Genomic DNA, 24334 nt, shown 5'->3' with positions numbered 1-24334 from the left:
TGCTCCTTGTTGCATCAAGAGGGTAGGGGACTTGCACGCATTTTCGGTCGACAAATCGTGCCTAGAGATTGGGCAGGCTGACTCCCAGGTAACCCTGAGGCCCCGGCCCGGCTATGTGCTCAAGGTTCCTATACCCCCTTCAGGGATCAGGTAGTGAACCTAAAAACGCTGCCCCTGGAGGAGGCCGACCCAGCCCTAGCTTTGCTCTGCTAAACTGCTCCAGAGTGTGTGTACTGTAGACCCTAGAGCTCGTCCATCACCCTCGGCAGCCAGACATGGCAGAGCATCTGGCGCAAGGCTCTCACTCGATGAATCCGTGAGAACCAGTAGAGGGCTGGGAGCCATGCGTAGTGACCTGAGTGGATGTGTATGTGTATTCTCCACGGTATAGCTTGAAGTCCATGTTTCCACTGCAGACTCCTCTGCCATTCTTCAAGAGAGTTACAATCACTTCTCAATCTTCCATATGCACCTAAACGGTTGTCCATGTGTGTAAGTGCTTCCGAAACCTACTTCGGGAAGGATGGGGCTTCTACAATGTTCCTGTTCCAAGTAGAACAGGTATGTTTTCCTAGTGTTATCCAATCTCACTGAGTGGGTAGTGCTACGGCAACAGTGCGAGGCCTGGAATATACTTTTACAAGAGGGTGCTTTTGGTAGGGATTCCCAATTCATCGGTTGACGTGATGTCGAAAGTGATGTATGTCACGGTTATGTATGTAACCCTCGTTTCCTCAAGGAACGTTTAGTTTACACTCAAAGTAGATTGGCCTCTCTAGTGAGACTCCCAATTCGTTGGTCATCGACGTAACGTCTCCGTCCTCTCCTTCAGGATATGAGGGTTACATATGTAACCGATACCTTAGTGCTTCAACTTTAACTTATTTCAGGTTGTTGCCAAAGAAAGATTTCTAATTTTCATTTGAAAGTTAAGTTTTTCATCTATTATTTATTTCATTCCAGATTTTTTTTTTATTTTAGGTAAAGTTTTAGTCATTTTAAATATTTAAATATTACTATTTAGGTTTAAATTATTTTTATTTCAGTTTTGGTTTTTATGTATATCCAGTTAATGATTTTAGCGCTTCAACTAAAATTAGGCAGCATTTCTCAGTTTTAATTTTTAATTTCAAGTTTTTCGTATTTTACTTTGAGTTTTATTTACAGTTTTTTTCAGCTGCTTACACACATTTTCAAAACTTTGCCTCTTTTTTTTCAAAACTTTTCACACAAATCCAAGAATTGCACACAAAATGCAAAACACCTCACATCTCTTGCAAAATGAAGCACTGCATTCAAAATATCACAAACACATCACATTTGCTAACACCATTGCCATAAATTCATTCCTGTTAGATTTTTGTGTGTTTCATAGAGAACTGTGTTGTGTTTTGCAAACAGTGTTTTATGAAATTGAAGTCAACTGAGTCGAAGGCTGAGCATTAGTGTCTGGTTTTGCAGATTTAGTGTGTGTTTCTGCTGTTTGAGTGTCAGCTTTCAGAAACTGTGTGACAAGTAAAGATGTTGTGTGTAAGCAGCTGAAACAAAACTGTAAATTAACAAATGTTTTAATAGCTCTGTAGCTGAAGCTCAGCAGAATTTCAAATATTTCAGCCTGTTTGATGATGCTTTCAGATACACTGATGTTCAGCTCTGAACATGTTTAAATCCGTTCAACAGATCTTCTTGTAAACTAATAGCACAAAGCATTCCTGCATTCTGATTGGTTGACAGGAATGTTGATGCTGCTGTATGTTCATATGGAAACCCTTGAACTCATCAGCGGTGTGCTTTAGCGTCCTGACGTCCATTAGCGATGCTGATTGTGTGTCCAGACTGATCCTGCAGCAGCTGGATGGGTTTTTGCCCGTCAGCAGATCCCAATCTCCTGCAGGACGTGAGGCTAAAAGCAGCAAACTCAGCACATCAGCACTGCATCTGCAGATCCTCCTTCACGCCTTCATCCTCAACCGCTTCTCATCCGTTTGTCATCCAGGCACGGCTATTATTCATCCGTCCTCTGCTCCTCTCTTCTCCTGTAGTGTGATGAATCAGGAGATCTTCTGTTTATTATTCGCTCGTTTGTCTCTTGAGGTTTAAGTGTGGAAGATGCAGAAACATTAGTCTTTCATGAAAAACTACAGGAGCATCAATGCTGTTGGGAAACGGAGAACAATAAAACATTCTCATCAGATAAAACACTGAAACACACTGAACCTGTCCAGTTTTACACCCTCGTCTCTCACAAAAGAACTATTTATTTTGCATCAGGGTTATTGTAGTCAAATGAAACTTAAACCATAAAACAATGTTTGTTGCTTGACATAAAATAAACTTGAACTAAAAACAAAATACATTTCATGATATGATGTTCATCCTGGGAAATGCATAAACGAGTGTTATCTGTGTGTGTGCGTGTGAGAGAGAGCGAATGCATGAGTGTGTGTATGTGTGTGTGTGTGTGAGAGAGAGAGAGAGCGAGAGAGAGAGAGTGAGTGTGTGTGTGTGTGTGTGTGTGAGAGAGAGAGAGAGAGTGTGCATGAGTGTGTGTGTGTGTGTGTGTGTGTGTGTGTGTGTGCATGAGTGCGTGTGGTCGTCCTGAAGAACATCCCCTTCAAAAGGTGCTTACTGATAACACACTCAGAGACTGCTGACTCCGTGATGTAGATAATCACACTCATTTTTTTTTAAGGCTGTCGTTGATTTTTCTGCTTATCTCGTGTCTCTCTCTCTCTCTCTCTCTCTCTCTCTCTCTCTCTCTCTCTCTCTCTCTCTCTCTCTCTCTCTCTCTCTCTCCCCTCTCTCTCTCTCCCCTCTCTCTCTCTCTCTCTCTCTCTCTCTCTCTCTCCCCTCTCTCTCTCTCTCTCTCTCTCTCTCTCTCTCTCTAACTCTCTCTCTCTCTCTCTCTCTCGCTCTAGGTTTGTTCTCAGTGAGTCTGTCACAGACAGATGGGTCCATGTGCGTCTCAGGTGATGCTGGTGTAATGTGTTTTTCTATCATCATGAGGACCTCACAGTGACTTCTGTTGGTTTTAGTGCTGATCATATTTTACGTGCCAAAACACCAGGGGTTTGTACTTGAACTACAGGAAGTTAATGAGAATTTAATACCGGTTCTGAAGTAAATTGAAAATGTTTTTCATTCATAGTTAGCATGATAATGTATAAAATCGAATCTTACAATGCACTGAAAAAATTCAATAACTTAAATTATCTTGAATTGTTTCATGGGAAGGTGTTGTTCACAGTGGCTGTTTCAGAATGTTGCTGATTTCAGGTTTTACTTTCGTTGTGGGGACATTTGATTATAAAGATATTCAGACCTGATCCTCGCCATCATCTCTGAGTGTGCCACAGTCTTCCTGTTTCCCATCATCCTCGGGGCGGCTCAAGGCCAGGGACATCAGCATCATTCGCTTGTCTCAGACATCGACAGCCTGGAGGGAGAGTGTGTGTGTGTGTGTGTGAGAGAGAGTGTGTGTGTGTGTGTGAGAGAGAGAGTGTGTGTGTGTGTGTGTGTGAGAGAGAGAGTGTGTGTGTTCGTCCGTCCGTCCCTCTGGGCGTCTCGTTCGTCTTCAGATTCAGTGGAGTCAAACACCGCTGGGGTTTCCTTCTCCGTATCCATGACCAGTGTGTAGATCATGTTATGGTCGCTGCCTGCATCTTCACAGCGGGAGACGTCACCGTCTGAGCGAGATCAGCAGCAACAGCTGTCAATCAGCAGTCAGAGACGCGCATGGCTGTGGGGAACCTTCCTGTCAGGAGAGATCAGTTCATGATGAGCAGAGATGAAGCCAACCAACCCTGACCTTCACTCACTATCAACTAACCACTGTTTAACTACAGCATTTGCAGTAAAAACATAGTACTAATTGATGAAGTCGCGATGAATCAGAAATAGCAACAGATCTTTCAATCATTTAGTGCTCTTAAATTCCTCCTCTGAAACCTCATGCTCATCTGCATACACTTTTGACAGCCACGCCCACATCTCAACATCCAATCAACAAGTGATGCACAGAACCAAGCCCCGCCCTGAATTTGTTATTTTTTTTCTAATCCATTTCACTACGAAGTACCTCACAATACAAAAGAAAATCTGCCAGGATGAGATATGAACTCGCAATTCTGAGAAAAAAGTTAAAACTACAAGAAAAAATTGCAATTATGAGAAAAAGTAATAGAACTGCAAGATATTAGAGGTTTACATTTCACAATTCTGTTTTTCTGTTTCATGGAATTCAAATAAAAACGGTAACTGTGACTTTTCTTCTCAGAATTATATCTCGTCATTCTTTCTCTCTAAGAGGTCTGAATTGTGAGATAAAAAAATTAGCAAATTTCTTTTTAATGTTTTTATTCAGTGTTGGAAATGGGGTTCTACACCATAATTGAAAGACACCGAAAGTCTCGCACATTCAAATAAAAAATGGCTGTGTCGCTTTTGCGTTAAAAATACAGTAGAAATATGTGGCTTTGGACGCAGCCAAACTCGTTTTAAGGCACCTCCTGTGCTTTATTGTGATGATCCACTCATGCATATTTTTGACATGCCAGTCAAGTTGAATGAATCAGTATTAATTAAAAAGTCATTAAGCGCTCATCTTTTAATGAATTAGAGGCGTTGTCGATCCAAACGCACCTGAACGCGGGCTGCTTTTCAATAACAGACCTGTGCGGTCGGGTTCATTAGCATTCATCACATAGCCGCCGTTTCTACAGACATCAAAGAGTCCCTCGTCAGACCCTCACATCACCTACAAGTCCCTGAACGTCAAGACCTTCCCTGATAGCATGCATACATCACGGACATGTCTATTTGACGTCTGCAAGATGTTAAAGATCACTTGATCTTGGAAACATCTGCTGTGTACAAACATCTGACAGACGTCTGTAAGGTGTCCATTTTACATACATTCTAAATCATAAACATCTTAAAGACATCTAATAGACGTCTGTTAGACATCTGATAGGAAATGTCTTATGTTATTGCAGATGAGCAAACATTCTAAAAATACGTCTTCCAGATGTAAATGCAGACGTCAAATGTGTCCCTGCAGCACAAAAGCAGTCATGAGTAGCACAGGTATATCTGTAGCAATAGACAACAATACATTGTATGGCTCAAAATTATACATTTCTCTTTTATGACAAAAATCATTAGGATATTAAGATCATGTTCCATCAAGATATTTAGTACATTTCCTGCCGTATATATATCAAAACTTCATTTTTGATTAGTAATATGCATTGCTAAGAACTTCATTTGAACAACTTTAAAGGAGATTTTCTCAATATTTAGATTTTTTTGCTCCCTCAGATTCCAGATTTTCTAATAGTTGTATCTCAGACAAATATTGTCCTATCATAACAAACCATACATCAATGGAAAGATTATTTATTCAGCATAAATCTAAAAGATATTGACCCTTGTGAGTGGTTTGATGGTCCAGGGTCACGGATCTCCGTGATGTACGCGTGCTATCAGGGACCTGACGCCTTCTGTGTGTGAAAGCGGTTAATTTGGCGGTAATTTCAGTGTTTGAGATACGAGCAGAATACAGAAAGCGCGGGAACGCTGTGTGTGGGCGCCTTTCTCTCTCTCTCTCTCTCTCTGCGCATGTGCGAGTGTAGTGGGGCGAGTGAGCGTGAATATTGAGCATTTTGAAAGTGGTTTATTTTTTATTTTTTCTCTCATTTGTCTTAATATTTTGCTTTAAGATTACTGAGTATTTAAAGCCGCTCGCGTGTCGGTATGGACTCTGAAGTTAGACAGGGAGTCTCGCACCTGTCGTTGTGTAATGGATGCAGGTGTGTACCTGGAATTGGCGTGAGCGTGGAGGATGTTCTCGTGGTGGTGGGAGAAATTATAGGTTTCGATAATATTCTCTACCATGTGTCATTGATTATGCAATGTGTAATAATATTGATGTAGGAATACTGTCACTTGATCAGGAGAAAGCTTTTGATCGTGTTGATCATCAATAACTTTTTAAAGTATTGGAAGCTTTTGGGTTTGGAGAGAAATTTAGGAAAATGATAAAGTTGTACAATAATGCAACATGTATGGTAAAGATAGCAGGAGGCCTGAGTGTCCCTGTCAAGGTACAGAGGGGTATCAGACAAGGATGCCCACTCTCTGGTCAGCTTTATAGTTTAGCTATAGAACCTCTTCTATGTAAACTAAGAGAGAGTTTAATGGGTTTGAAGGTGCAAGGTGCTATTTTTAATGATTATGTAAAAGTTTCAGCTTACGCTGATGATATTACTGTTGTTTTAAGGGATGTTAAAGATGTTCAGGTTCTAAAAGAGATTTTATCAAGTTATGGTAAAGCCTCATCTGCAAAAGTAAACTGGGCAAAAAGTGATGCATTGTGGTGTGGCTTAGACCACAACACTCCAGCTCTCCCAGGTCATTTAAAATGGGGAAAATCTGGGTTAAAATACTTGGGGGTGTTTTTAGGAAGGGAGGATTATAAGAGACAGAATTGGGAGGGCCTGGTGGAGAAGGTGTGTGCTCGGTTGTCTTGCTGGCATTGGTTGCTACCACAGTTATCCTATAGGGGAAGAGCCCTGGTCTGTAACAACCTCGTAGCCTCGACGCTATGGCACAAAATGAACATTCTGGAACCTCCTGAAGATTTGGTTGAAAAAATCCAAAAACGCTTAACAGACTTTTTTTGGTCCGGTAACCACTGGATAAAAGCATCGCCTTTGTTTTTGCCCAGACAAGAAGGAGGACAAGGACTAGTGGATATAAAAAAACAGAATTAAGACTTTCAGACTACAGACAGTAAAAAGATTCCTCTACGGAGTGGATGTAAACTGGTCTGGAGTAGCTTGTGCCCTCCTTAGAAGAGCAGGAGGGATGGGGCTGGATAAACATTTGTTTCTTCTGGATATTCAAAATGTTGATTTGACTGGACTAACTTCCTTTTATCATTCAGTGTTTAAAGCCTGGAGGACTTTTAATATCTCAAGAGACATCACGGATGAGGGAGGTCTCTGGTCAAGGGAGGAACCCCTAATGCACAATTCTATAGTGGACTCAGCGATTTTAAAATCACCATCGATGAAGAATCTTCTAAAGGCTGCAGGAGTTGTAAAGATTGGACATTTAATAACCTCAGATGGATGGATGTCTCCTGAAATGCTAGCCTCCAAGATTGGAATAAGATCAATTCGTCGGACACAAAAACTGTTAAATGAAATTCTTGAGAGCCTATCGACGGAATTTAAATGTAGTGTGGAAACAACTAATGAAGATATGGTCTTAACTTTTCCTGAACTAAGAATATTTCCGGCTGTAGGTATTTTTGAAGAAAAGGAGGGGTCTTTGTTGACCTTCAAGACACCTGTACTGGACCGTTTCAGTAAAATTGAGAAGAAAGCACTGTACGTCACATGTGTAAAAGTTTCACACTCTCACTCTTTAGGAGGAGTTAAAGAGTCAAAATGGCAAGAGCTATTCGGATCAGGCTCTTCCCCGAAGGGTTGCTGGAGGGCCTTGTACAAGCCTCCCATTGAAAAAAGGTCTGGAGACCTTCAGTGGAGAGTTGTGCATGGGTTAATAGCTACAAACAGATACAGAGCACACCTTGATCCCCAGGTTCAGGAGGGATGCCCTTTTTGTGGGATGACTGAAACTGTTTTTCATTTATTTTTTCAATGTGGGAGGCTTGTGCCTTTGTTTTCTCAAATAGAAGAATGGTGTACAGTTTTAGGAGAAGTGTTTTCACCTATGTTATTTATCTATGGACCCAAGTATAGCAGAAACAGAAAGCAGATCCTTGTTTTGCTTAATTTTTTGTTTGGGCAAGCAAAAATGGGAATTTGGATTTCACGTAAAAGCAAAATAAATAATGTTGGGTCAACTGATGCAATGTTAATTTTAAAAGGATTAATTAAAACTAGATTAAAGGTGGAATATGCATACTATAATTTAGTTAAAGACCTGGAGACTTTCAATCACATTTGGGGAGTAAACCAGTGCATATGTGCATATGTGAATCTGACTTTGATGGTGCTTTGCAAATTTATATCTAATTGTGCTATTGTCTTGCTTGTTTTTTGTGTGCTATTTATTATGGTATGTTTGTGTTTTAAATAACTTTTTAAATCTATGTAAAGTATTTGTTTAAACCCTGAATATTTTGTAATAAAGGGGGTTTAAAGTCAAGTCTCTCTCTCTTTTGTTGAGCATGAGCGGACAGTGGTGTGAGTGAACCCTGCTCTTTTTTTCTTTTTCTGGCTAAACGCATTTTCATCTCTTGTCCCTCTTCCAATTCACCTGCTTTCATATTTCATTTCTTTTCATCTCTATTTTCTTTGCTTTCTCCCTCACTCGTTCCTTTCTTCTCCACTCCTCAAATCCAGACTTCCACTTGTCCTCTTCTCTCCTATTTCTCCACTCCTCATCACACATTTTTCTCCTCTCTCCTTCTCTTAACTCCTGCTTTTCACTTCTCTCTCACTCCCCTCATCATCTCTTGTCCTCCAGCCTCTCCTCTTGTATTCGTGTTCTTGCCTCTTCACTCACTTATTTTTCCTCCTTGCTCATTTTCAGACTTATCTCCTTTCTCCGAATTTAATAAATATATACATGTAAAAGCTATTAACCATACAGAAATTCTGTATATCTAATGTTGTGGAAAATCGTGCTCTCGTCGATGGTCTGGATCTCAGTCGTGCAATTAGAAAGGCTCAAAAACAGCAGAGTTTCAAATGTGAAAGAAAAGACTTTATTATAACAAGACAATAAAGTCGAGAAGCAGCTGTCCCATTGACTGATTCTGATTCTGTGAGTGTCGGTACAGAGTATATATATGTTTCTTATTGCCCATATTTGGTAGTTCCTGTTATTCTCATTGTCTATGTCTGTTTGATTTACCACATTTAATTACTTGTTCACCTTGTCTATTTTTTAATGGTGGCATTCGTCTGTATTCGTCATTTTTAAAAAGTAAAAGTTCTTCTTCTCCTCCCATTGGTTGGCAGTGATCCCAGACGACATACATCACAGTTGGTTACATGTATCTGTCATATTCCTCATATTCTGGAAATCACCCAAAGTTCCCCAGGTTATCCTAAGTTTACTGTACTCCTTGACCGGTGTATACGGCCTATAAAACATCTATACTCAGTATGACCAATAGATGGCACTCTAAGACCATTTATCAGTATTCAGACATCCAGTACAGTAGGATATCACACTTTTGCATAGACTAGTACATGTTTGCATAGAACAGTGCATGAATTACATTTTTAAGCATGTTTTATCATTTTGAATAAGATAATGTTATAGTGAGTAAACAAAAATATACAATATATTCCTCTCTTTGAGACTTTACTAAGTCTCACAATCATGTTCATTACCTAGAGTGCAGTTCCATGAGTCCACCCCTCAGTTTATACCCTCTTTCAGCCAGCGTGCGGCCTCTCATAACCTCTTGTCAGATTGTTTCTTCATGATACCGCACTCCAGAGGAAGCCAGACCCAAACATCTCTCCTCACCTTTGACTAGAGAAGAGTAAAAGAATCTGTCTTCCTATCCAACCATACTTTTCGGGATTAATAATTCAATCATTAATGTGTGTGTAAGCATGTGCACCAAATGTTCAAGCCTTGCCCATGGTTGTCATGGTTATGTAGAATATATGAGTGATTAATCAACACATCTAGAAAATAGATTTAAAACACTGGTTTGTCCCTCGCTGCCAGAGGAACTCTAGGCATTTCCGGTAGCCCAGAGCGCTATCTGGTGATGTTATCCTTCGTTGCCAGAGGAGCTTCCTCCAGCCCTATCTGGTGTTGGAGTAGATGGTGGGTTTTTAAACCCCGGTTGAATCTACTCATGTTGCCAAGCACTGAGGTGCTCGTCGATCCTTCCTTCTTCCTTTCTGACAGCATGTTCCAGTGTATACAGCAATCATTGTTATAGTAACTAATGGAATGTTAGTGTAATAGCATAAAAAATAAGTATAGAAAAAATACATATTGATCTCTGAAGGCTGGGCTAAATGAATAAACACTGTTATTGCACTCCTGACTTGGGTCAGACCCTCAATCACCTTTCAGATATCAATTAATCCTTCTTTGTCATTCCCTTTTTCTGGTTGCAATGCCTCATAACATGGACAATGACCTGCTTCAGACCCTTATCGTTCCCTTTTTCTTTCAGCATTCACATTATACATGATTAGTAAATAATTTCGATATAAATGATATAAGGAGTAAATATAAATGATATAAGGAGTAAATGACTTCAGGAAGGGGCATATGCCAAAGGAAAATACATAGTACCCCTATCTCTCTCCCTACACTATCCCACACCTCTAATATATCTACAAAAGTGAAAATAAAGAAGTATAAAAAATTAAAAGGCACCCCTTCCCTACCACTCCGTTGTTCTTTCAGGAAAGGTTTCACAGAATAGTCTCTTCCAGGTCAAAGTCGTCTAGTTCGTCCAGTCCAGGGCCCACAGTGTATCCGTGAGCATATCCAATGTCAACTCCGGTTGGTCTTACTGATATGCTTAGCATCTGTTTGGCTGCAGCACTGGCTAGCATGGATCTGATGAAAGGTATAACACAACAAAACAGTGCAAAAAACACAACAATAGCAATAGCTATTACAATGCCCACCTTAATCAACCACCCTTTCCAAGACCCAAAAATTGAATTTAACCAGTCTCCAATCTGCAGATCTGTTCCAGCATTCAAGGTCACTTCTTCCCTCAGATTTTTCAGTTTATCCATCGCTTGGGTGAACGATCCATCTGGCGCTGTATTATTTGGGATATAGGTACAACAGTCAGAACCAAACATTACACAAACTCCTCCTTTTTCCGCCAACAGCCAATTCAAAGCTTGTCTATTTTGCCATGTCATTTTGCTTGTTGCATCTAATTGTTCTCCAAGAGCACTTAAGGCATCATTGGTGTAATTAATGAACCTCTGCTGATTATAGTAAATGTAATTAATCCATTCAGTGTTTTTGTTGGTGGCTATCCATACAAGTAGAGACTCAAAGCCAGACTTTACCTCATTTCTTGCTTTAAATTTATCTGGTATTCCTCTAGGTTGGCCAATTGCATCTAAGTACACCTTTGGGTCTGGAGCATACGCTCTCTTTGCTCTGCTTACTTGTGATTTGGGGTTCTTTACACTATCTATGTTTCCCTCTATTATTGTTATTCCTTGCATCAATCTTACTCTGGTACAAATACCTTTCCAATCTTTTGGGAGTGTGGTTCGCAATCTTTTTCCTCCACACATCCAATAGTAATCTGCCACGGCTTCTGTTTGATCCATTAGATAATAAATAAAAGGAAAGTGAATTGTAGCTTCTGCACATTTGTCTATTAATCTCACAATTGTCATATTTGTTTTTATAGTTGCGGTAGCATACATTATACTATGAAACTTAGCTACATGTGGATTTCGAAACATGAATACATCCATATGCCAAATTACCGCACAGTTGCCCCCAAATTCACCCACATCTTGTTTTCCGTTGGTTCTGTTGAAGCATTCATAATCTAATGTGTAGTCAATATCATAGGCTGATGGGATCTCTCTTTTATTTCGAGCAACTCTAATATTCATCTGATTACACTCTTTTCCTATTCTTATTTTGCCAAAATCTCTATAGTAGCCCTTGTTTCCTAGCATAAGTAAGCATTCTGCTGGACAATATGTGGCATTTAGAAAACGTATCCCTTTAGCTTTAGTGTCTTTACAATATTGAGCATAATGTTTACCACATTGGATGAAATCATAGGGACTGGGCACTACTGTTAATTTTTCGAGAGGGGATGGAGAACAAAACACACAACTATCCATTCCTGCTACTTTTGCAGTGTATTCTGCCCATTTGAACCACTCATTGTCATGGGCTGCACCTAGCAGTCCTTCTTTCTTTAAATCTGATGTTTTAGCATTGTTTTCTTTATCGTTAGCCCTACTTACTGACCCCTTTCTAACATGTTCGTTTGCATAAATACCTGGTTTCTGATCAGTCATTTTAAGAGAATAATTCAGCAATGGTGTTTGGATCAAGCGTGAGGAATTCATCAGGTTGATATCTGGGTTGGACACTAGTTGATGGCTGTGGTTCGAATGGTCTTGTGGATTGCCCCGCGTCTTGGGCAATCTCTGCAGCAGATATATCATCACCAAGATCACGATCAGTTTCACCCTGACTTTCATGTTCCACTTCCGGAGGCTGCACCCCATCTTCAGTCAGTGCTGCGGCTTCTGCGCGCTCTGTTTCCCTGAAATGAGGTTCATCAGTATTACTTTCTTCCCCCTCCCCGTTACTTTCAGGACTCTGCTCTCTTGGAGGGGGTCCTACTTGCTCATTTTCTTCCCCACCTCTCTCTGGACTGTGCTCCCTTGAAGGGAGCTCTACTATCTGTTCTTCTCGTCTTCTGGGTCTCAATCTGGGTACTCTGGTACAATGATTTAAATGGTACCAAGTTGTGCTACCTTGCACCTGTACTGCTGTTGGGGTGGCTCTTTCTACAGTGTATGGCCCTTCCCTTCTTGGCTCATTCCATTTCCTTCTAAAGACCCTCAAATATACCTGATCTCCAGGTTGTATAACACTAGGTGTTTCCTCTTCCTCTCTTGGACCTCTATTCTGTTCTTGTGTATGGATGGCTTCATGAATTTTCGTCAGCTGTTTCATATATGCTTTTAACTCCATTTGCAACTGTTCAAGGGGCGGTCCTTCATATGGACCTCTCAAATATGGGACTGGCATTGGTCTACCTGTCAGCATTTCATGTGGGGTCAAGTTTGTTATCCTATTTGTTTGCATACGATAACTCATCAACGCCAGGGGCAGTGCATCTACCCAATTTAATTTTGTATCGGCGCAAATTTTGTTCAATTTCGCCTTGAGAGTCCCATTAATTCGTTCCACTATCCCTTGAGATTGAGGTCTGTAGACGCAACCTAGACGTTGCTTTACCCTTAACTGTTGTATTACTGCCTTTACTGTTCTTTGAATGAATGCTGACCCATTGTCTGAACTAATTTGGGATGGTATTCCAAATCTGGGAATTACTTCTCTGGTCAGAAATTTAATCACTGTTTGAGCCCCTTGGTCTGCTGATGGAACAGCTTCCACCCATCTACTAAATCTGTCAATTATAACCAGTAAATATCTTTTACCTCTGACAGTTCTTATCATATCTGCATAGTCCATTACCAAATGTTTGAATGGCCCCTCTGGGACAGGAATATGACCTACGGGTGCGGTTGTTCCCTTTCTTACATTATTTTGGGCACAGACGTCACACTCAGACAGATACTCGTCCACCATTGCTTGTAAATAAGGTGACCAAAATCCTTGGCGTTTTACCTTTCTAATCACTTCCCCCCTCGCGCAATGGTCGAAACCATGCGCGTCAGAGATCAGGATTGTAAGCAATGGTGTGGGAGCTATCATTTGTCCTTCATGTGACCGCCAAAGCCCATTTACGTCTCTTGTCGCTCCTCTCTGTTGCCATACACTGAGTTCATATGGGGTAGCTTGTTGCTGCATCCGTGCTACATCTGCTAATTGAGGCTGAGGTTGAATTAGAATGGACGGAGCCATTATTGCTGTAGTGCAGCCAGATGCTTGTCTAGCATATTTATCTGCTTCATTATTGCCCCTAATCACAAAGTCATTACCCTTCTTGTGTGCTTGGCATTTAACGATGGCCAATCTCTTTGGATGCATCATAGCTGTTATTAAATCAATTATCTGATCACCATGTTGTACTGGTGTACCATCACTTTTCTTAAATCCCCTTTGCTTCCAAACTGCTCCAAAAAGATGACATACACCATGAGCATACGCAGAATCAGTATAAATATTTGCTGATATGCCTTTAGCTAATTTACAGGCTTCAGTAAGAGCTTTCAACTCTGCCAGTTGTGCTGAGCATGGTTGTTCACAATGCTGCACCACCACTGGAATAAAATCATCACTGTCACATCTAACAATTGCAAATCCTGCGTGATTACCCAAATGGTCTCTGAAGCATGATCCATCTACAAAGTAATCAACCTGTGCCTCAGAGATGGGTGTTGATTCTAAATCTGGTCTTAATCTGGTGAATGCTAAGGAGTCAGCTACACATTCGTGAGGTATTCCCTCATCTTGCAAAGGTATGTGATTGGCTGGATTGACTATTGTGCATCTCCTTATCGTTATATCTGGAAAGGTCAATAATGTTGAATATGCCAGACACCTAGAAGGGGTAAGAACGAATTTACCCTGTTCCCACAATTCCACTATCTTATGATGTGCATATATTATGACTGGATAACCCATAGTTATTGTAGAGGCTTTTTCATATGCAAAGTACACTGCTGCTAATCCTTGTTGATAGCATGGCGGGTATCCTTCAGCCACACTGTCTAATTTTGTGCTGTAGTAGGCAATTGGTTGTTTTTTCCTTCCACTACAAGTCTCTTGCATAAGTACTGCAGATGCATAGCCATCTTTTCTATTTGCAACATACAAATGAAATACTTGGTCATATGCTGGTGTTGCTAATGCAGGTGCAGACTGCAATTCTCTTTTTAATGATTCAAATGCTATTAATGCATCTGTTGTCCATGTCAGTGGTGCCCTAAGATTTTGATGACCCACTTGTTTCATTAAGGCTCTTAACGGGGCTGTTTTAATGGCATAGTCTTCAATCCAATCTGAACTAAAACCTGTCATTCCTAGAAAAGTCATCATCTGCCCTACTGTTTGAGGTTGGGGTACTTTGCTAATGCCCTCTAATTGACTGGGTGATATTGCTTTCATCCCATGTGATATTGTTCGTCCTAAGTACTCAACCTGTGGCAGGCAATATTGGAGCTTGTCTTTGGAAACCTTATGTCCCCCCTCTGCTAATTTAGTAAGCACTTTAATTGAGTCCTGATGACACTGTTCCAGAGTTGCAGAAGCAAGAAGCAAATCATCTACATACTGTATTAGGGTACTATCTAACCTGAGGTCCTCTAGATCTGTTTTTAATACCTGATTAAAAATGTGGGGCGAGTGCTTGAAGCCCTGGGGCATTCGAGTATAACTTAATTTTTTACCTTGATAGGTGAACGCAAACAATGGTCTGCTTTCCTCTGACAGGGGAACACTGAAAAAGGCAGAACACAGATCAATCACAGTGTAATAGTTAGCAGTAGATGGAACATTGGTTAGCAGCGTATGCGGATTTGGAACCTCCGCAGGCCAGTCCTCCACAATCTCATTTACTGCTCTCAGGTCATGCACCAGACGCCATTTGGATTTATCTGCTTTAGCTACTGGCAATATTGGAGTGTTGCTAGGACTATTGATTTCAATTAGCACTCCTGCTGTCATTAACCCCTCGATTGTCTTTTTTATTCCTTCTACAGCTTCTGGTTTCAAGGGGTATTGTTTTTTCCTAGGTACTGTAGCTCCAGGTCTAAGTATTATTCTAACCGGGTTAGCTGACTTTACTAGCCCTACATCAGTTTCATGTTGTGACCATAATTCTGATGGCACTTGCCTCTCCATTTCTCTTATTAATTCAGTCTGTTTTGTTTGATGTTCCTCAACTTTTGGTTTGCTTTTTGTATTTACAATCATTCTAGGAACTCCCATCATTGGAGTTGCACATAAAATCTTAAGATACTGGTCATCTGTTGATTGAAATATTAGAGGATTTTCTGTAACTTCCCACTTACTTTTTTCTGCTTTTTTCATCATGGGGCCTAAGTCTTTAGAAACACAGTCTTTATTTACATACAGAGTGACATGGGGAACTGAGTTAGGCACATCAAACCACTCATCAATGAATTCTTCTCTATCTACCTGCAGAGCTGCACCTTTTGGTCCTATCACTATATATTGTGACATCATGGGGATAGTTAGTTCTTTTGTGTCTTTTAGCCACCTTTTTTCAAATTCTGGGTCTTTACTTTCATCATACTTCATAGTACAATGAAATTCAGTTTTTGGTAGACTTGGTTCACAAAGTTGTTCTCTTATGTATCTTCCCCATTTGCTAAGTGTTTTTTCTACGTCTTTATACAAATCCCCTAACCAATATATATTAGCACATGGCTCTTGTGTTTGTTGTACGTCTGTCAAATTCATTTGTCTCACTGCTCTATCATTTATATAAATTCCATCTGGAGTACACCATATTTGCATTTTCAATTTACATATAGCATCCCTACCTAACAGGTTGACAGGTGTATGTTCTGAAACTAAAATTGGTAATCTTATTTCTGTGTCTTCTAAACTTATGCTTACAGGGGTCGTCATAGGAAGTAGCTGAGTCACTCCCGAGAATCCTACTGTCTTTATATATTTTCCAGACATGGGGAGGTGCGAGGCATATCTTGGATTTAAGCACGAGTACGATGCCCCTGTATCAAGCATAAGAGTTATTGGTTTTCCTTCAATATTAACTCGCAACATTGGTTCTTGATCGGCATCCGAAGATATCATTGGAAGTTGGTTCCTCCCCTCAGGATTCTCTGGGCAGCCCTAGTAACCTTGATTAGGACCACGCCACGGGTTGACAGGTCCTTGAGCTCGGGTCTGTATTGGTTGTTGTTCATAACCAACCCCTGTTGTCATCAGTTGGTCTTGCATCCAAGGATTGGAGGGACAGTCTCTCTTAAGATGTCCAGGCTGATTGCATCCCCAGCATATTCCTGGTCTCTGTTGATTGTTGTTAAATCTGCCTCTACCACGACCTCCTTGTTGCGGTCTGTTCCAATTCCTGTTGTTTGTTTGCTCTGGCTTGAGATATATTACCACTGGTTGCTGTCCTTGTGGTGCATTCCCTGGTCCAGCAGGTGGCACCTGTGTTGTCACAATCTGATTTGCTGGTGAAGCCACATTCATTGGTGCTGGTGGATTAACTGGCACTGAAGTGTTGACAGGTGCCATAACAGCTGAGGAGTCTTCCTTTTGCACTGCGAGGATCCTTTTCTTTTTGTTCAGGAGCTCTTCAAGTTGCATTTGGGTCAGCTTTCTTTGTAGTTCTTTTTCTTGATTTCTCATCTTCAGTTCTTGCTTTCTGTATTGTTCCACAGCATGAACCACATGATCTCTGAATTCTTTGTGTGACTTTGAATTCAGACCTACCACATCTTCCAGCTTCAGCTTTACTGATGCAGGCATGGCTTCCACAATTGCAGTCCTGAAGAGTGCTGTCAGTACTCTGTCTTGTTCAGGATCTCTTTCCAGTTCTTCTTTCCATCGTCTCAGTTGTTTCTGTATGTAGGTGGTAGGATTTTCTATTTCTCCCATCGGCTCCCCCTTCAGACAGCTTGGGTCAGTTTGCATTGGGTACTCAGCTCTCAGCACCCTCCAAATATCACGTCGATGTTTGTCAAAGGAGGTTCCATCTGCTTCAGGTCTGTCCACTGCATGCAGAAGGCCAGACTGCTTTAGGATGTCATTCATCTTGGAGGCTCCTAGGCACTTTACAAGCAATGCTTTGATGTCACCTAGTGCCAAAAGTTTTCCAGTTGTTTCTTCTTCCACTGTTTTGATCCATTTTCCAGCTCCTTCATGAATATCTGGGAGGCGGGACACTAGAGAGTCCAAATCTTGACCAGCCCAGGGTATATATTGAGCATGCCCTTGCTTGATGAGAATTGGGCACTGATGTCTTGATTCACCATCCTTGGCTTCTTCTGTTGTTCTTGTTGGAGATCTCATCGTCCGTGCTGATCTGTCTTCATTTCTTTGCCTTTGCACTTGATGCTGATCTTTCAGTGGCTCTATGTCCTGTAAGGTCAGTATCCCTTCAACTTGTTTGTACTGTTTTCGCTGAACTGGGTAACGCAGACTTGAATGAGGCTGCTTTGACTGAAGATGCAATAATTCATTTGCTTCTTGTTGTAATGATCTCTCTACCTGCTCATATTCTTCTCTTGTCATGTTAATAGCTTGCTTGATTTTCTCTCTTGTCCTGTTGCATCTTTCCTCCATCTCAGCCAGTTCTTCCTGTATTGAGTCAGCAGAGGGCGCTCCTTCCTCAGATGATCTTTCTGACTCACTCTCCTCACTTCTCTCACTGCCGCCACCTGCTGCTGTTTCGCGCTTATAACGCTCTTCCATCTCCTTTAACATTGATTCAAGCTCATGACGTGTGGGAGGTGCTCCTGATTTATTTTTCTTCTTGTGGGCTCCAGCCCCCCTTCCTTCAATTCTTGGCTCTTCTTTGTAGATTGCTGCTTTCTCTCTCTCTCTCGGCTGTGGTGCTGGTGTAGATGTCCACTGCCCCTCCTCCTGTAGCTCCAGCCTTTCCTCCTGTGGCTCCAGCCCCTCCTTCACGACCCTGCAAGCATATTCTTTCTCCCTACTTTCTAATGACAATGATTCTGGGCAGCTCTGCGCTTCTATCTCTTCGTCTGAGCTTGTTTCATGTACATACCCCTCAAATTCTATGGGTCCTTTTATATCTATTTTTCCCTGTATGATTGGCATCTGATTGACGACCTGGTCACAGCAAGGAGCATATGGAGGTGGTCTTTCTTCTTTTACTTCACCCGTTTTGTTTCCCCTTTCCAATTTCCATAATTTAATCCCATATTGCTTGAATAAATTCAACACCCCTAATTCTTGTTCCCTCTTGTCATTTCGTTTTCTAGATTTGTCATTGGTCTTGTGATTTTTAATCAGCACTTCCATCTCTCTACACATAGCCACATTAAATGTTCCCTCTACCGGCCACTTGGTGGCCAATTTCTTTGTTCTCTTTGCCCATTTTTTCGAGAGTCCCCCTATATTTTCTTTACATGCTGGATTTTCAGAGGCCAATAATTCTACTGGACTAGACATTATAAAATTTTTCCCTATCAATTTATTTAGCAAATAGTTTTTATCTAATTATTTCTCTGTTTATTAGGTGATTTTACCTCTATAATCCCAGTGGTTTAAAACTTAATAGCTAATTCTTCACCAAGCTCATCAGACGAGGATCACTAAAAGTATCCGACCCCTGATTACACCTGGACTTGTACTGGGCTGAGGACTTTATCACCTTTTTTAAGAAATCTGGTTAGTGTATCTCAAATATTTTAGAATAATCACAATGTGTTTTCTGGTTAATAACTTAAAAGGTAACCCAAAGCCCTTTGTTTCTTTTATCCGAAGATTAGCTTTTGTCCAAATGATGTGTTCCCCCAAGCTGAAAGCTTCAAAACTCCACAGTCTCCTCTCATGAAATTTGCGACCTGTTGCTGTCAATCCTCCTGTCCAAATTGAGTAATTAAGAGATGGCATTAATTCTATACAAAATTCTTTTATCCTAATTATATTGATATTCAATTCATTTCTTGTGCACCACATCGGATACAGAGGTTCCATATAGTCAATCAATAAGCTTCTTTCCGGCATTGTTAAAATTTTTCTACCTCTTTTTCCCCTTTTCTTTTTTCCCTTTATTTCCCCCTCTGCCATCCTTCCTTTTTCTTATCTTTTTCTAATTTAATTGAGTATTGTTTTTAGCAATTTGCACTGAGATGAATCCGATCTTTCCTGATCTCCGTGAATCTCCACCCTCACGTGACGTATGAACTGAGGCTGTAACTTCTGCTCAATCGTCACTAGTAGGCGCCTCAGAGTTCTGCCAGTCACAAAGAGAGGCTGCGCACTTCCTATCTCTGGTGACTCAAACAACACTCTGGACGTCCAAATCACTTCTCTCGTCTCAGCTTCCACTCTGAGATGGATGTTATCTAGAATTGTAGCTCCTTTTTCGAGCACTGGCCAGGGTGCCCAACTATTTTTAATATACGGTGCTACAACTGGTTCAACTGGGATGTCAATTGCATTTGACTCAGCTCCCATCCAAGGAAGAGCTGCATCCCAAAGTCTAAACAAATTGTATTTCAATCGCCGAATCGTTATATGTTTCATTACCACATCTTGCCAATTTATTCCTGGCCATTCAGCTGATTTTTCTCCCAAATTTGTAATCTTAATCAATTTTCTGAAAAAGATATTTTTCTTGTATTCTGTCAATTTCTGTTCATGCCCATAGAGATCAATAAAGCTGGATTCCAACCAAAAATGATTGCGAATACCTTGTGTCTGTACCAATACTGCCTGAAACTGATTTTCTTGTTCAGTGTCAGGGTCATTCAAATCGATGTGTTTTATTTTTTCTGTCCGCTTCATGTCTCCGTATGGGCAAACTCAGAATAACAGAATCTCTCTCTCCCTCTCCTTCCTTTTCGCACACACACACACACACACTGCTCGAGCACTTCACACACACACACAGAAAGCCTCAGCCCCCACCCTCGCGGGTCCCCTCTTCTCTCCCTGGCGCAACAATGGGAAAACAGGCGCTCAGATTGCCTTTTTCAATTCTTTTCTTTTTATCAACAATTTAGTTTCACAATTTGGATCACAGCGTCGACACTGTGGAGAATGCCCAAACAAACGACACAACCAATTTTTTGGGGTGTTTCTAGTTCTTTCAATTTTCAATAATCCGTTAAAATATTCCATTCAATACAATATGATCTTTTTCAAATCTTAACGTGATTTTCTTCTGCAGTTTTATCAAATAACCGTGCACTTTTACTTTTAGACAAACATATATTACTCAAGTGTACCAACACTTACATATAACATATAACATATAACGAACAAAAACTAACTGTTTCGATTAGAAACGGACCTGTCCGAGCAGTCACCCCCTATCCCGGGGCCGGTAGCCACAGATCCCCACGCCTCTCAACTTAGGCGTGTGCCGGCATTCAGCGTCCCTCTTAACTAGACGCTCACACTTCTAGCCCTTCTTCACTAGGCTTTTTCACTACTACTTTATTTTGGCACCATCTGTGCTCTTTTAACTAATGGGCATATCCTTTAACACTTGAAACTCATCAATCCATATGCACCTTTTTACATTTAAATAATTTTACGTCCGTTAGCTGGTGAGGCCCTGTCCCAAAACACCGCCACAGGCTCAACCCTTAGTCAACCAGCAAACAATCTCCTTATATCCAAATATATAAGCAAAACTTGCTTACCTTGAGGCCTCGTAATTTCGGATTGTTTGCGTGTTAACCCAGGTCCCTCGCCTGCAACGGCCCTTCAAGACGCCGGAGCCTCAATCCAGTCCCATCTGGGGTGCCACTTTTATGTTGTGGAAAATCGTGCTCTCGTCGATGGTCTGGATCTCAGTCGTGCAATTAGAAAGGCTCAAAAACAGCAGAGTTTCAAATGTGAAAGAAAAGACTTTATTATAACAAGACAATAAAGTCGAGAAGCAGCTGTCCCATTGACTGATTCTGATTCTGTGAGTGTCGGTACAGAGTATATATATGTTTCTTATTGCCCATATTTGGTAGTTCCTGTTATTCTCATTGTCTATGTCTGTTTGATTTACCACATTTAATTACTTGTTCACCTTGTCTATTTTTTAATGGTGGCATTCGTCTGTATTCGTCATTTTTAAAAAGTAAAAGTTCTTCTTCTCCTCCCATTGGTTGGCAGTGATCCCAGACGACATACATCACAGTTGGTTACATGTATCTGTCATATTCCTCATATTCTGGAAATCACCCAAAGTTCCCCAGGTTATCCTAAGTTTACTGTACTCCTTGACCGGTGTATACGGCCTATAAAACATCTATACTCAGTATGACCAATAGATGGCACTCTAAGACCATTTATCAGTATTCAGACATCCAGTACAGTAGGATATCACACTTTTGCATAGACTAGTACATGTTTGCATAGAACAGTGCATGAATTACATTTTTAAGCATGTTTTATCATTTTGAATAAGATAATGTTATAGTGAGTAAACAAAAATATACAATACTAACCTATTTAGTAAACATATTAAACATCTCCATTCTTTTGCTCCTTTTTCACTCTCCATTCTCTTCCTCCTAACGTTACACGGCCGGTGAGGTTTACTGTTCCGTATAAAAAACTTTGTTATGTCCATATTATTAGCCAGTAAGCTCGCTACGACGCCGGTGAAACATACAACCGCCCGCCAGATGACTACGACGAAGAAGATGATGTATATTCTTATTCGTTACTTTTTTGGCACCTTCGCGCTCTTGCGGACGCGTCGAGTACCGTCCGACACCACGCACGGTAATAGAGCTTTTGTTTCATTTTTTGCCGCTCCTGTCAGAAAGACTGAGAGGAAATGAAACAAAGTTGAAGTTATTTTAAAAAACCTAAAAGATTCAGGGCTTTTGACAAAACATTCGGGGCTTAAGCCCAATTAGCCCCCCCCCCCCCCCCCCCCCCCCCCTCCCCGCTCCGCCCATGGATATCTCACTGAATATAGTGCAATTGGTTCGATTATTGCTTTTAGGATTTTTCGCCAGGTTTGAATTGGAATTTCATACTGCATTGTATTTTTGATCATATAGAAGACTATATAGACTTACTCTCTCACACTCTCACTCTCTCTCTCTTTCACTCTCTCTCACTCTCTCTCACTCTCTCTCTCTCTCTCTCTCTCTCTCTCTCTCTCTCTCACTCTCTCTCACTCACTCTCACTCTCTCTCTCACTCTCTCTCTCTCTCTCTCTCACTCTCTCACTCTCTCTCTCACTCTCTCACTCTCTCACTCTCTCACACTCTCACTCTCTCTCTCACTCTCTCTCACTCTCTCTCACTCACTCTCACTCTCTCTCTCACTCTCTCTCTCTCTCACTCTCTCACTCTCTCACTCACTCTCACTCTCTCTCTCACTCTCTCTCTCTCTCACTCTCTCACTCTCTCACTCTCTCACTCTCTCTCTCTCTCTCTCTCACTCTCTCTCTCACTCTCTCACTCTCTCACACACACTCTCTCTCTCTCTCTCTCTCACTCTCTCTCACTCACTCTCTCACTCTCTCTCTCTCTCTCTCTCTCACTCTCTCTCTCTCTCTCTCACTCTCTCACTCTCTCACTCTCTCACTCTCTCTCTCTCTCTCACTCTCTCTCTCTCACTCTCACTCTCTCACTCTCTCACACTCTCACTCTCTCTAACTCTCACACTCTCACTCTCTCACACTCTCTCTCTCTTTCCACGCTAAATGAGCCTCTTAAGAAACCCGTCAATCAGTGTATTCGGTCTCGGTCTAATGACGGGGACAGAAATCGTCGTCCGCGCTTCGCCTGGATTCGTTTTCAGACTGAACTGATTCATGTATTTGGGTATTTTTAATAAATCTGAGGGGATTTGAGGGAGAAAGCCGATGAGTGTCGGTACGCTCCGGCGGACACAGAGAGGCATATTGTGTCCACGCCGCGGGACTTTAATGAACTTATTAATAGAGGAAGACGGGAGTTTGGCGCTCGAGCTCTCTGTCAGGAGGCGCGAAGGTTTCCCGCGTTTCTTCCTGAGGAGAGGAGGACAGATGAGAGACAGAGCTGCTGTATATATAGCACATGAACACTATTCAGACACATTCTCCCTCAGCTGCTCACTAAAACACAACCACATGATGATTACAACATGCTCCCAAATGAACCAAAAACATCCAGCGGTTACATTCTGAACATGTTATTTTTGGATGTTCTCTGAACAGTTAATGTTTAAAATATATACACTGCTGGCCAAAAATGAATAATTAGTATCTCCAGCAGCTAAAACTGGTTTAAAGTCAGTTATTTCTATCTTCTGCTGGAGTGTGTCAGTAGGAAACATTCATTTAGCCATTAATAGTAATAATCCAGTGAGATGTTTGAGATCTGATCTGATCATCATCAGTCTGTCTGGAATGACATGAAGAAACAGAACAAACTGAGACTAAATCCAGAAGAACTGTGTCTCTGCTTCAAGAAACCTCCTGCAGATAGAGCTCTACTGTTATAAACATCTCATTGATTTACAAACATCAGAATTTAATCATAGAAATATCCGCATCTGCAGCAAATACATATTTTTGCTCAGTTTGAGTCTCTGAATATAACTGAGCTGTTTTTCCTCCATATTCTCTCTATATCACACTATATGAGTCATAAGAGCCTGATGGAGCAAATATGATTTGCTACTCAACAAAAAACACACTTTTTATGGTATCTTGTCTAAAGGTTCAATATTCATTTAAAAAATAGATTTCTCTGATTATTATTTGGTAAGCCAAATTATTATTATCAATTGATATGTTCAACCTCTACTGAGACTTTTGAATGTAATGGTGGACAAAAACACCCCTGAATCCTTCTGATATATTCTGATATATATATATATAAATATATAATTGATGAGAAAGGGAATTTGAAGTATGGTCTCCTGACTCTGGATAAACTCGAGGTTGTTTGATAATCCGTGTTAAGCTGATGGAGAGCATCTGTGCTGCGTGACCTCTGAC

At 41.0% G+C, this 24334-nt stretch overlaps 2 protein-coding genes across 2 annotated transcripts in view; one reads left to right on the top strand and one right to left on the bottom strand.

The window, feature by feature from the left end:
* The window catches only part of LOC306855257 (pyrroline-5-carboxylate reductase 1, mitochondrial-like), a 251100-nt gene that overhangs the window by 217182 nt on the left and 9584 nt on the right, over positions 1–24334 (top strand). The window lies entirely within an intron of this gene.
* LOC306854745 (uncharacterized protein) lies at positions 16525–21828 on the bottom strand (the record flags this gene model as incomplete). Its single annotated transcript, XM_079392986.1, has 2 exons — positions 21039–21828; positions 16525–19247 (listed from the first exon to the last, which is right to left on the bottom strand). The coding sequence occupies exon 2, from the start codon at positions 18832–18834 to the stop codon at positions 16525–16527; it is 2310 nt and encodes a 769-aa protein (XP_079249112.1). The 5' UTR covers positions 18835–19247; positions 21039–21828.

The sequence above is a fragment of the Barbus barbus genome (assembly GCF_936440315.1).
Source record: "Barbus barbus genome assembly, chromosome: 35".
Lineage (NCBI taxonomy): Eukaryota > Metazoa > Chordata > Actinopteri > Cypriniformes > Cyprinidae > Barbus > Barbus barbus.
This window is presented reverse-complemented; position numbering and strand designations above follow the sequence as displayed.